Genomic DNA, 12,630 nt, shown 5'->3' on the forward strand with positions numbered 1-12,630 from the left:
AAGATTACTGGAGTCTGGCAAGTTTAATTCTTTCCTAGAAACAGTGCTATGAATAAATGTTAAATTAACACCTAGTTAATACTGCTTTTTTCTTTCTATATCTTAATTTTTTTAAATACTTCAGTTTCTTACGAATGTGTATTTTCTTTCAGTCAATGCTGCAGACAACAAACAAAGGGACCCAAAAATGTCTTGTATTAGAGTCACAATTGACCCGTAAGTCTCTTGCATGATCTTTTGGTTTGTTATAGCTCGTGGTTACTGTTAGTTGCATTTACTTTGATTTATACTAACACTGACCTTTTTATTAAATGAAATTCTGCAAAAGCACAGAAAAGCAGAATGCTACAATGAACAATCTTTGATACCTACACCTAGATCCAACAGTTATCAGCGCTTTGCCATTTTTGCTCCATCCATACTTTTTCAGTTATTTCAAAATAAATTACAGACATTATGACACTTGACACTTGACATTATGACATTTGACATTATGACAAAATTTATGACCTAAATTTTTCAGTAAGCATCTCCAATAATTGCTCTAAGCATTCTGGAGTCCAGAGCTTTCACTTTTTCTCATGATGCTATTCATTTTTTTTTTTTTTCGATTAATAACTTCTTTATTCTGGAAAAGCAAATGAAAGTCATATTCATATAAACACTGACATTACAAAGTACAGGGAAAAGGGGAAGGGAGAAGGAAACACAAACTTCTACAAATCCTGCTAATACTGTCTCACCAAACAAGACCATAATGCTTCGTCCAATATTCAATCACTTATATAATAAACCACAAATAAAATCTTCTCTGGAAGATACATTGCTCTTCTTTGAGACGTCAGGGAAAAGGGACTGGAAGTTGGGGTAGGAGGCTTTATTCTTTTGGCAGATCCTCTCAGTCATTATAGATATTGCTGCACTGTTAATAAAAAATATATGCTTCTCTGTAAAGCATTAAAAAAAAAATCCAAGGATGAGATGGCTGAGGTCTCAGCTCAAGTATCTCCAAATACACTGTTGTCCATCCCCTGACCTTTCCGTGTGTTATTTCTTGGTTGTTTTCCGGATCAATGCCATTCTCTGTTTGTGGGCCTCTGTGGTGCAAGCCTTTTTGTAGGGTCGGATTTCTTCAGAGCCAAATCCTGGGATCCACATGTTCCACTGGCGTTCTAGATGCAGCTGGACATCTTTCACCTCCAGGGTGCTGGACTTGCGATGCCGAGCAAGCTGGCAGGCTGCTGTCACCACACTCTCAATAAAATCATCAGCAATCTGCAGCAGCATCTCCTCCACATCTTCATCCAATTGCTCATTAGGATCCACTTCTCTTACTAAGTCTTGTAATTTCTTCTTGGTCAATACCTGATTGTTCTCAGGGCTGAGACGCCCTCCTGTCCCAGGAGTGCCTGGTATCTTTACCACTGTAGTGCTATTGGCCATGGAGCCTTGTGGAGGGGTGCTGGCTGGTTCCGGTTTTATGGATGAGAAATTGGAGAGGTTGATTAGGGCTGAGGGGCCAAACTGGTTCATAATCTGCCGAGCTTTGGACTTCAGCTCATAGAGCTTATCGAGATCCTCTTTCTTTTTGGAGCTGTGAGGACCAAGGCCAATCAAAGGCAGCAGCGTCTATCTCCCCATGATATGCGGACTCATGATGCTATTCAAATAGGAAACCAGCAGGTGGTGATAGAGAATAATTGGATCTAATATTTCTGGTTATAAATGCTGAGTATCCCTTTGTGGGTACTCAAGGTGCTTGTTTCACCTTTTTATTAGCCTGATCTGTTATGGCATAAACTGCTTTAGGTTCTCTGGGGGGAAGTGTGTTAATGAGGTACTTGAATGTTCCTTAAGGGCTTGATATCCTAGTCTTTAAAAAAATGTTGAGCTAGTTTTAGTCTTTTTTGTAGATAATACTAAGCATAACTTGGAATAAGATCTGTGGTGTTAATCTGGTTATAACTGAGCTACTATCTTATGAGAATTAACTTAAAAAAAAACAAGAGAGGGGCAGCCCCAGTGGCTCAGCAGTTTAGCACCACCTTCAGCCCAGAGTGTGATCCTGGAGACTCAGAAATTGAGTCCCATGGAAATTGAGTCCCACGTCGGGCTCCTGGCATGGAGCCTGTTCCTCCCTCTGCCTGTGTCTCTGCCTCTCTCTCTCTCTCTCTTTCTCTCATGAATAAATAAATATAAATAAAATCTTAAAAAAAATAAGAGAGAAATAACTCCAAATAAATTTTTAGCTTTTTTTTTTTTTTTTTTTTTTGGCCAGCAGAGCAATTTACAATTGGTAATATTTTGCCCTTTCATATTTGTTTTGCGCTGTGCTTTGTTGGATGGGAAAGCTAAGGTTGCTAGGCAGTACAGATAGATGATCCTCTTAAAAGCAACATAATAGGGGCACCTGGGTGGCTCAGTCGGTTAAGTGTCAGACTCTTGATTTCAGGTCATGTCATGATTTCAGGATCCTGGGATCCAGCCCCAAGTAGGGCTCTGCCCACCAAGGAGTCTGCTTTAGGGTTTTTCTCTCCCTTTCTCTCCCCATCTCAAACATTCTCTCTCTCTCTCTCTCTCTCTCTCAAATAAATAAATCTTTTAAAAAACAAAAAAGAAAACAGTTTAATGATATTGTTTCCAAATTTTGTCCTTTCCATTGAGCATAAATCATTTCCCTTTGTTTATCCTAACATTTTAAAACTTCATATTTTTTCAGCATTATCAGTATCTGCCCAGGTGTTGGAAGGGATTAATTTTTTTTTCCTCTTGGCTCCTATTTCAGGAGGGTCAGGAACTAAACATGGTGGGAAAAGTACTTCATGCTGAATTTCAGAATATATGTATGAAAAAGAGTCATAGAGGGGGCAGCCCGGGTGGCTCAGCGGTTTAGCGCTGCCTTCGGCCCAGGGCGTGATCCTAGAGACGCAGGATCAAGTCCCACGTCAGACTCCGTGCATGGAGCCTGCTTCTCCCTCTGCCTGTGTCTCTGTCTCTCTCTCTCTCTTTCTCTCTCTGTGTCTCTCATGAATAAATAAAGTCTTAAAAAAAGTCATAGAAATTGAGACTTGAGAATTTCTATATTTTAAGAATAACATTTAAGTATAAAAAATATTAAGCACTAGTTTACCTTTTATTTTATTTATTTATTCATGAGAGACAGAGACGCAGGCAGAGGGAGAAGCAGGCTCCATTCAGGGAGCCCGACATGGGACTCGATCCTGTGTCTCCAGGATCCCGCCCTGGGCTGAAGGTGGCACTAAACCACTGAGCCACCGGGGCTGCCCTTAACCATGTATTTTACAATAAAAGTTTCATTCTTCCTTTCTTAGGGAAAACAATTTAATTAGTATATGGAATAATGGGAAAGGTATTCCTGTTGTTGAACACAAAGTTGAGAAGATGTATGTCCCAGCACTCATCTTTGGACAGCTCCTAACTTCTAGTAACTATGATGATGATGAAAAGAAAGTAACAGGTAGAGTATGGAGGAAAATAACATACTTTTTGCTGATAAAGCACACTTTTAAGTGACTGTGGCATAAATTCCAATATTTTAATAATAATAAATCTCTATAATTGATTCGCATTGCCAGTGATAACAAAGTCTTTTACATTTATTTGCTCAGGTGGTCGAAATGGCTATGGGGCCAAATTGTGTAACATATTCAGTACCAAGTTTACTGTGGAAACAGCCAGTAGAGAATACAAGAAAATGTTCAAACAGGCAAGTAAATAAGTATCCTGTGTCTCAATTATAAATTGTACTTTAGCAATTTATAACAGCATTAATGGCTGGTTTAATGTAATGTAATTTATAAGCTATTAAATCATGGAAAATTATTCACGAACATATATTAAGTTATTTTTTAGCACTTCTAAATTTGTTTTTCTAGTTTGTTGTGAAAAGACTTGAATTTTTTATCTTCCTATTTTTTACTTTCACAGACGTGGATGGATAACATGGGAAGGGCTGGTGAGATGGAACTCAGGCCATTTAATGGGGAAGATTATACATGTATTACCTTCCAGCCTGACTTGTCCAAGTTTAAAATGCAAAGCCTAGATAAAGACATTGTTGCACTGATGGTTAGAAGAGCATACGATATTGCTGGATCCACTAAAGATGTCAAAGTCTTTCTCAATGGAAATAAACTACCAGTAAGCATTTTCTGGGGTGTTGTTAAGAGCAGTGAGGGACTTTATATAAAGATCATCATTAGAGGAAAAATTGATTTTTTTTTCCTCCCATATTTTTTTTTACCACTTCTAGGATACGTTCCTGAAAAGATAACAGTATGCTACATTTTTTTTACTTAGCTCTTTCAGACTCACTAAAAGAACTGTTTTTCTCAGTCTCCTAAACAAATCCTATTATACCCCTTAATGACAATTCTCTTATGCCCATCATTGAACATCATTAGTTTTGAAAAATCCTCATGGTCTATCATTGGATACTTTTTATAACTTTTTTCTAATACCATAACTTTCAATTCCTGTACAGGTAAAAGGATTCCGTAGCTACGTAGATATGTATCTGAAGGATAAGGTAGATGAAACTGGCAATCCATTGAAAATTATCCATGAACAAGTAAACCCCAGGTGGGAAGTATGTTTAACAATGAGTGAAAAAGGCTTTCAGCAAATTAGCTTCGTCAACAGCATTGCTACCTCCAAGGTAATTTCACTTTTGTATTAATCATGATTTATCTTTACATTTTTAATGAATAAAATGAACTCGGATATTTGGCTGCCTTGGCATAAAGCTAAGTTAGATTTTTAAAAATAATTGGTCATTATCATAATTTTGAGGATGGTGAGCTTTACAGTTTGGTTTATTTCCCCATTAGGGTGGCAGACATGTTGATTATATAGCTGATCAGATTGTGACTAAACTTGTTGATGTTGTGAAGAAGAAGAACAAGGGTGGTGTTGCAGTAAAAGCACATCAGGTATGATATTTTAGCAGTTTTTCTAAAGTCAAGTAAGAAGAGAAAGGCTATAAATAAAGCATAAGTTTATAGTGATGTAATATCAACTTTTCCTGCAGGTGAAAAATCACATGTGGATTTTTGTGAATGCCTTGATTGAAAACCCAACCTTTGACTCTCAGACGAAAGAAAACATGACTTTACAAGTCAAGAGCTTTGGATCGACATGCCAATTAAGTGAAAAATTCATCAAAGCTGTGAGTATCTACAGGGAAATAAGAAATAGAAGCACCTTGCTTTATTTCCATTGCCCTTCTCTGCTCTGCAAAAACCAAGATTCTTCCCATATGTCTTCTGCCTCTGAAAAAAGGTAAAAATTGCTTTCACCTCACTGGTCTTATTACAGCCTTAATTATCATCTATATGCCTATATATTTCCCATTACATTATCACTGTTCAATTTATTCTTTAGATTTTTATTTATTCATTCATTCATGAGAGAGAGAGAGAGAGGCAGAGACACAGGCAGAGGGAGAAGCAAGCCCCATGCAGAGCCTGATGTGGGATTCGATCCCAGGTCTCCAGGATCAGGCCCTGGGCTGAAGGCAGCGCTAAACCGCTGAGCCACCAGGGCTGCCCCACTGTTCAATTTAGATCACTTTTGAACTCAGCCCATTTAACTGCTTACCAAACAGCTTTGAATGCCTAAAGTTGACTCTCAGTCAACACATCCAAAACTGTGTTTTGGTTCTTTCCGTACTCACTGGATCTCTATACGAGGAACTTCCCCACCCCCAAAAAACGAAACTATTTCCTATCTTAATAAAAGTCCCTAACCAACCACTAGGTTGCATAAACAAAGCTGAGAGCCTTCTCTTTACCCCCCTGCCTCCTCTGTAATCCAATCAGTAAGACTCATCTTTTGGATACTTCAGTAGCCTCTCACTATCATCTCTTTTCTGTATTACTGTAATGATTCTTAATGTTCGTAACAGTTCAGTCCTTCTTTTTCAATGCCCTTGAGTAATCTTTTTGTCTTAAAGCACACGTTTTTGTCTTCATTCTCTTGAAGTCTTTTGGTAACTTCCACCCTTAGAAAAAGTCTAGGGGCGCCTTCCTGACTTAGTGGAGTATGTGACTCTTGATCTCGGGTTAGAAGTTTGAGCCCCACATTGGGTATAGAGATTACTTAAAATGTTTAAAAAAAGAAATGGGTGGCCCCTGGGTGGCTCAGTAGATTAAGTGTCTGACTCGTGATTTTGGCTCAGGTCCTAATCTCATGAGTTGTGAGATGGAGCTGCACATTGAACTCCGTGCTCAGGTGGGGAGTCTGCTTAGGATTCTCTATCCCTCTGCTACTCCTCCCACTTGCATGTACTCATTCTCTCTATCTTTCTCAAATAAATAAATCTTTAAAAATTAAAAAAAAAAATCTTTTTAAGACCAAATTCTTTAATGTGGCCTATAAGACTGCCATCTCCAACCTCATCTCAGTATCACTTTTTCCTGTGTTATCTAAGTTTCAGTCCTACTGTCTTCAAATTACTCAGTAGCATTAGTACTCTTGCCCCCCTCCTCAGAGCTTTTCCACATGGTAATCCTTCTGCCTGAAATGCTTCCTGGATGTAGCACACTTTTATCCATAACACTCATCACACTTGTAATTTCTCATTTTATTTCCATTTTACTGTTGTATCTTAAAGTCCATGAAGACAAGGACCTGACCAATTTGTTTTAACCACTAAATCTCCAACATGGACTCAGTGCTTAGCACAACATAAATATGTAGTCAGTAAGTATTTATTGAACGAATGAACCAAAGGAACCAGTTCCCTCAGTTATGATAACCTAAGACAGGAAGACGTAGCCTCTGTCTGAATTTTTTTTTTTTTTTGCCTCTTTGCAAACTTTGGATTATTTTTATTTTTATAGGAACTCATTTGTATTCTAGATTTCTAACCAAACTCTTCTTCCCAAATGTGAATCTTCTCATTTTCAGGCAACTGGCTGTGGTATTGTGGAAAGCATTCTAAACTGGGTAAAGTTTAAGGCCCAAATCCAATTAAACAAGAAGTGTTCAGCTGTAAAGCATAACAGAATCAAGGGAATTCCCAAACTTGATGATGCCAATGACGCAGGTACACATTTAATAATGCTTCCAAACATTAAGTCATGTGATTTGATTATTTGTTTTATTCATTAAGAGCATACCATCAATACTTTCCCCTCAACATGTAATATTCAACAGAGTATTTTTCCATGGGTAAAAATCAGCCAATTCCATGTTATTGAATGTTGAGATCATTTCTAATTTTTGACTGTTACATTAATGTTGAGATGACTATTAAGAGTATAAAATAAGAATTTGTAGTGATCTGGGGTGCCTGGGTAGCTTAGTCAGTTAGGCGTCTAACTCACAATCTTGGCTTAGGTCTTGATCTTGAGTCATGAGTTCAGGCCCTGCCTTGGACTCTGCACTGAATGTGGAGCCTGCTTAAAAATATATATATAGTGATCTATTATCTAATGTAGGGTAGGTAAAAATTTTCCTCAAACCTCTTAGGTCCTGTCCGGATCTGAAAAAACAAATTTTTTTTTTAAGATTTTATTTATTTGTTTGTTTGTTTGTTTGTTTGTTTATGAGAGACCCAGACAGAGAGGCAGAGAAATAGGCAGAGGGAGAAGCAGGCTCCCTGCAGGGAGCCTGATGAGGGATTTGATCCCAGGACCCCGGGATCATGACCTGAGCAAAAGGCAGATGCTCAACCACTGAGCCACCAAGGAGTCCCACTGTATCTAAAAATTAAACTGACAAAGACAGGTTAACTGATGAAAAACATACAAATTTATTTAAATAAATTTTACTTGACACAGGAGCTTTCATAGGGAAATGCCGCCCCAAAGAGAGGGTTAAACCTGAGTGTTTTTGTTAGATTTGAGGAAAAGTAGAAAGATATGATAAGAGCAGAGTATGAACTAAGTATAGTAAACGGGGGAGAAGCTCAGTGAGGCCTACTCATTCAGATTCTTTTCAGTGTCTCTCTGGGAGATAAGAACATTCCCTTCCTCTGTGGTATATGGAGGGCACCTCTTACATTAGGGTCTCATGACCTGCTTCAGGGTAGAAGGTTGGGGGATGAGATCAGACTGAACTTGCTTTTAACATTTTCTCAAGCTCTTTCAGCTTAAAATATTTAGTATGCAAGTGCCCTATTTTGGGGGGGTTCTAAACCCCATCACTAACAAATATTTTTAACATAACATGATCAAATGAATGTCTAGCAATAGTGTAACTATCACGAGAAATTAGCATAAGAGAGGCACCTGGCTGGCTCTGTTGTTGTAGTATGTGACTCTTGGTCTCATGGTTGTGACTTCAGGCTCCATGTTGGGTAGGTAAGGAGATTACTTAAAATCATTTAGAGGTGCCTGGATGGCTCAGTCAGTTAAGTATCTGCCTTCAGCTCAGGTTATGATCCCAGGGTCCTGAGATTGAGCCCTGCATCAGGCTCCCTTTGCTTGCTACTCCACATGTTTGTGCATACTTTCTCACTCTTTCCCTCTTTCTCTCTGTCAAATGGATAAATAAAATCTTTTTAAAAAATAAAATATTTTTCAGAAAATTCAGAAAAAAATCATCTGAGAAACTAGGATTTTTTTTTTACTATGAACATTAGTTCTAATATATATCTAATTACTAGTGTTTTATCACAAAACTGTTAATAGCATGTCTGAGTTAGTATATTTGAGGTTTGAACTAAATGTTCCAATATTAATTTGTGTATTTTTATTTTAGGGGGTCGAAACTCCAATGAGTGTACACTTATCCTGACTGAGGGAGACTCAGCTAAAACTTTGGCTGTTTCAGGCCTTGGTGTGGTTGGGAGAGACAAATATGGAGTTTTCCCACTTAGAGGAAAAATACTCAATGTTCGAGAAGCTTCTCATAAACAGGTAGAACCATCTTTAGAATCTAAATCTAGTTGTATAATGCAGGACTTCATGCTTATATTTCATTCCCTCACTGGGCATTTTGAAACCTATTTTAGATAGTTAATTGTTATTATTGTTATTTTTTTAATTTTTATTTATTTATGATAGTCACAGAGAGAGAAAGAGAGGCAGAGACACAGGCAGAGGGAGAAGCAGGCTCCATGCACCGGGAGCCCGATGGGAATCGATCCCGGATCTCCAGGATCGCGCCCTGGGCCAAAGGCAGGCGCCAAACCGCTGTGCCACCCAGGGATCCCTTGTTATTATTTTTAAGACATTGAGTATATTGTAGCATATCTTAACAGATCTTTCTGGCTAAAGTATAAGCTAATAATTGAAAATAGTGGAACTTAAGAAAATCCAAACAACATATACCGTCCTATTTTATTTTCAGATTTATAAGCAAAACATTACCTTTTATATCCATTTTAGATCATGGAAAATGCTGAAATTAATAATATCATCAAGATCGTGGGTCTTCAGTACAAGAAAAACTATGACGATGAAGATTCATTGAAGACTCTTCGTTATGGGAAGATAATGATTATGACAGATCAGGTCAGATTTGCTTTCAAATATATTAGATTATTACACTAAATTAACATGTCTTAACTGTTGCATTGCTTTCCTGCTATGGAAGGAAATTATTTAACCTGGAGCTTTATTCATCACATGTATGTTATACATACAGGTTAAGTGCTTGGATTTGAATAGCCTTTTTTTTTTTTTTAATCCCCATAGAAAAATTTTAGAGAAATTACCAGTAGGTCAAGCATAATTGTTTTTAGTTTTGAAATAATTATTTTGTGTTTTTCTTTCCAAATATTTCTAGGACCAAGATGGTTCCCATATCAAAGGCTTGCTGATTAATTTTATCCATCATAACTGGCCCTCTCTTCTACGGCATCGTTTTCTGGAGGAATTTATCACTCCGATTGTAAAGGTATGTTAACTTCTAAATTACCATAATGGATATTTTAAGGCCCTACTCAACACTTTATACACATTTTTACCCCATGATGTACAGTATACAGGGGACTCGAGTCAAAACCACAGCAATGTGTTCTTTACCACAGGTGTCTAAAAACAAACAAGAAATGGCATTCTATAGCCTTCCTGAATTTGAAGAATGGAAGAGTTCTACTCCAAATCATAAAAAATGGAAAGTCAAGTACTACAAAGGTTTGTAAGGAAACCCACATAGAATTTCTCATTTTGTTTTAAACCATTATACAAGATTATATGGAGTAACTTAGTATTCTTGGTTGCATAGGTTTGGGTACCAGCACATCAAAAGAAGCTAAAGAATACTTTGCAAATATGAAAAGACATCGTATTCAGTTCAAATACTCCTGGTCCTGAAGATGATGCTGCCATCAGCTTGGTCAGTTTGAATTCTGTTTCATACATTCTAGTTTTGTAAATCACTACTTTTAACTAGTTAATTGAAACATAAATATTTATATAGTAGAATGTTTTATAGGGGTGCCTGGGTAATTCAGTTGATTAAGTGTCTGCCTTTGGCTCGGGTCATGATCCCAGAGTCCTGGGATCAGGCACTGAGTCGGGCTCCCTGCTCCATGGAGAGCCTGCTTCTCCCTCTTCCTCTGCCTGCCACTCCACTCCCCCTGCTTATGCTTTCTACCTCTGTCAAGTGAATAAATAAAATCTTTTAAAAAAAATGTTTTATAGAATATAGAATGTTTTTAGTAAACATATCCTAGAGAAAGGGACCATATGTTTTAGGAAACTGAGTAAGACTGTTCGTACCAGTGACCTGTTATTTTTATCTCTAATTTGTAGGCCTTTAGCAAGAAACAGATAGATGATCGAAAGGAATGGTTAACTCATTTCATGGAAGATAGAAGACAACGGAAGTTACTTGGCCTTCCTGAGGTAAAAACTGTATATATTCAGGCACCTGAATGACTCATTTGGTTTGGCTCTTCATTTTGGCTCAGGTTGTGATTTCAGGGTCATGAAATTGAGCCCCATATGGGGCTTTGTGCTGGGAGCCTGTTTGGGATTCTCACAATCTCAATAGCCCTGCATGTGCTCAATCTTAAAAAAAAAAAATCCTACAACACAATGACTAATAGCTTCAGTAAAAAATTTAATAATAGGCAACTATATGAATGTGCTTATTTAGACTGCTGCATAAGTGTATGGAGCCTCAAAAATTAAAAAGGTAGGGCAGCCCAGGTGGACTCAGCAGTTTAGCGCTACCTTCCGCACAGAGTGTGATCCTGGAAACCCAGGATCGAGTCCCACATCAGGCTCCCTGCATAGAGCCTGCTTCTCCCTCTGCTTGTGTCTCTGCTTCTATCTCTCTCTGTGTCTGTCATGAATAAATAAAATATTAAAAAAAAAAAATTAAAGGGCAATGTAGGGATCCCTGAGTGGCTCAGCGGACTTAGCGCCTGCCTTCGGCCCAGGGCATGATCCTGGAGTCCCAGGATTAAGTCCCACATCAGGACTCCCTGCATGGAGCCTGCTTCTCCCTCTGCCTGTGTCTCTGCCTCACTCATACTCTCTCTGTGTGTGTCTCTCATGAATAAATAAATCTTTAAAAACTAAAAAGGCAGTGCAGTTTTTCTTAATTGTGCAACAATTAAATTTGCTTTATCTTTGTTTTTTTGTTTTGTTTTGTTTTTAATTTGCTTTATCTTTGAAACAGTAAAATACTTCTATAAAATTCTGTATCTTTGAGGGATTTAAGAATTATCACAGAAATGATATGATGAAAGATTTCTGTTTTATTTATTTGTTTGTTTCAAGCATTATTAAAGTCAATGATCTTTTTTTATTTTAAACTAGATCATGTAATACTCTCTTTGATCCCTCAGGATTACTTGTATGGGCAAACTACCACATATCTGACATACAATGACTTTATAAATAAGGAACTTATCCTGTTCTCAAATTCTGATAACGAGAGATCTATCCCATCTATGGTGGATGGTGAGTTCCAATTTGTTAGCCTGTTTTTGTCCTACATAGAAATCAATGTCCAAAAATAGTTAAGTTGAGGATACTAATATTTGTACTTCTTTTATTTTAAAGGCTTGAAACCAGGTCAAAGAAAGGTTTTGTTTACCTGTTTCAAACGGAATGACAAGCGAGAGGTGAAGGTTGCCCAGTTGGCTGGGTCAGTGGCTGAGATGTCCTCTTATCATCATGGTGAGGTAAACACACAATCCATAATGTTTCCAGAAAGCATTATAGCGGTAATACCTGCAAAATCATTTTCCAAACACTTAGAGTACTTGATGAGATGAACACTTGTTTATCCATAATAGAAGATGCCTCCAAGGTTGAATAGGACTTGATAGAAATTATTGGAAAGCAAGAGCCCTGAATTTGGTGAAATCTGTCAAACTGTAAATGTGCTTATCCTTTGACCTAACAAATCAATTTCTAAAAATAATCTTGGGCAGCCCGGTGGCTCAGCGGTTTAGGGCTGCCTTCAGCCCAGGGCATGATTTTGGAGACCCTGTGCACTTGGCAGCCATAACGTGGGCTGAGAAAGGCCAGAGCTAGGCTTGCGGGAGTAGGGGCCAGCTCAGTCTCGCCAAACAAAACCTTAACAGGAGGGGCACCTGGGGGTTGAGCGTCTGCCTTCGGCTCAGGACATGATGCTGGAGTCCCCGGATCGAGTCCCACGTCAGGCTCCCTGCATGGAGCCTGCTTCTCCCTCTGCCTGTTG

The 12,630-nt window shown here is 38.1% G+C and overlaps 1 protein-coding gene and 1 pseudogene across 1 annotated transcript in view; one reads left to right on the forward strand and one right to left on the reverse strand.

The window, feature by feature from the left end:
- TOP2A (DNA topoisomerase II alpha) overlaps positions 1 to 12,630 on the forward strand; it is a 30,013-nt gene that overhangs the window by 1,623 nt on the left and 15,760 nt on the right. Inside the window, 17 exon segments of the mRNA XM_038547378.1 lie at positions 153 to 216; positions 3,333 to 3,478; positions 3,630 to 3,727; positions 3,949 to 4,161; positions 4,505 to 4,678; positions 4,851 to 4,952; positions 5,051 to 5,188; positions 6,931 to 7,069; positions 8,728 to 8,885; positions 9,357 to 9,482; positions 9,757 to 9,867; positions 10,001 to 10,106; positions 10,198 to 10,277; positions 10,279 to 10,308; positions 10,728 to 10,820; positions 11,771 to 11,885; positions 11,988 to 12,109. Coding sequence (XP_038403306.1) covers positions 153 to 216; positions 3,333 to 3,478; positions 3,630 to 3,727; positions 3,949 to 4,161; positions 4,505 to 4,678; positions 4,851 to 4,952; positions 5,051 to 5,188; positions 6,931 to 7,069; positions 8,728 to 8,885; positions 9,357 to 9,482; positions 9,757 to 9,867; positions 10,001 to 10,106; positions 10,198 to 10,277; positions 10,279 to 10,308; positions 10,728 to 10,820; positions 11,771 to 11,885; positions 11,988 to 12,109 — 2,015 coding nt within the window.
- On the reverse strand, positions 756 to 1,637 carry LOC608297 (annotated as a pseudogene).

This window comes from Canis lupus, chromosome 9 (genome assembly GCF_011100685.1).
Source record: "Canis lupus familiaris isolate Mischka breed German Shepherd chromosome 9, alternate assembly UU_Cfam_GSD_1.0, whole genome shotgun sequence".
NCBI lineage: Eukaryota > Metazoa > Chordata > Mammalia > Carnivora > Canidae > Canis > Canis lupus.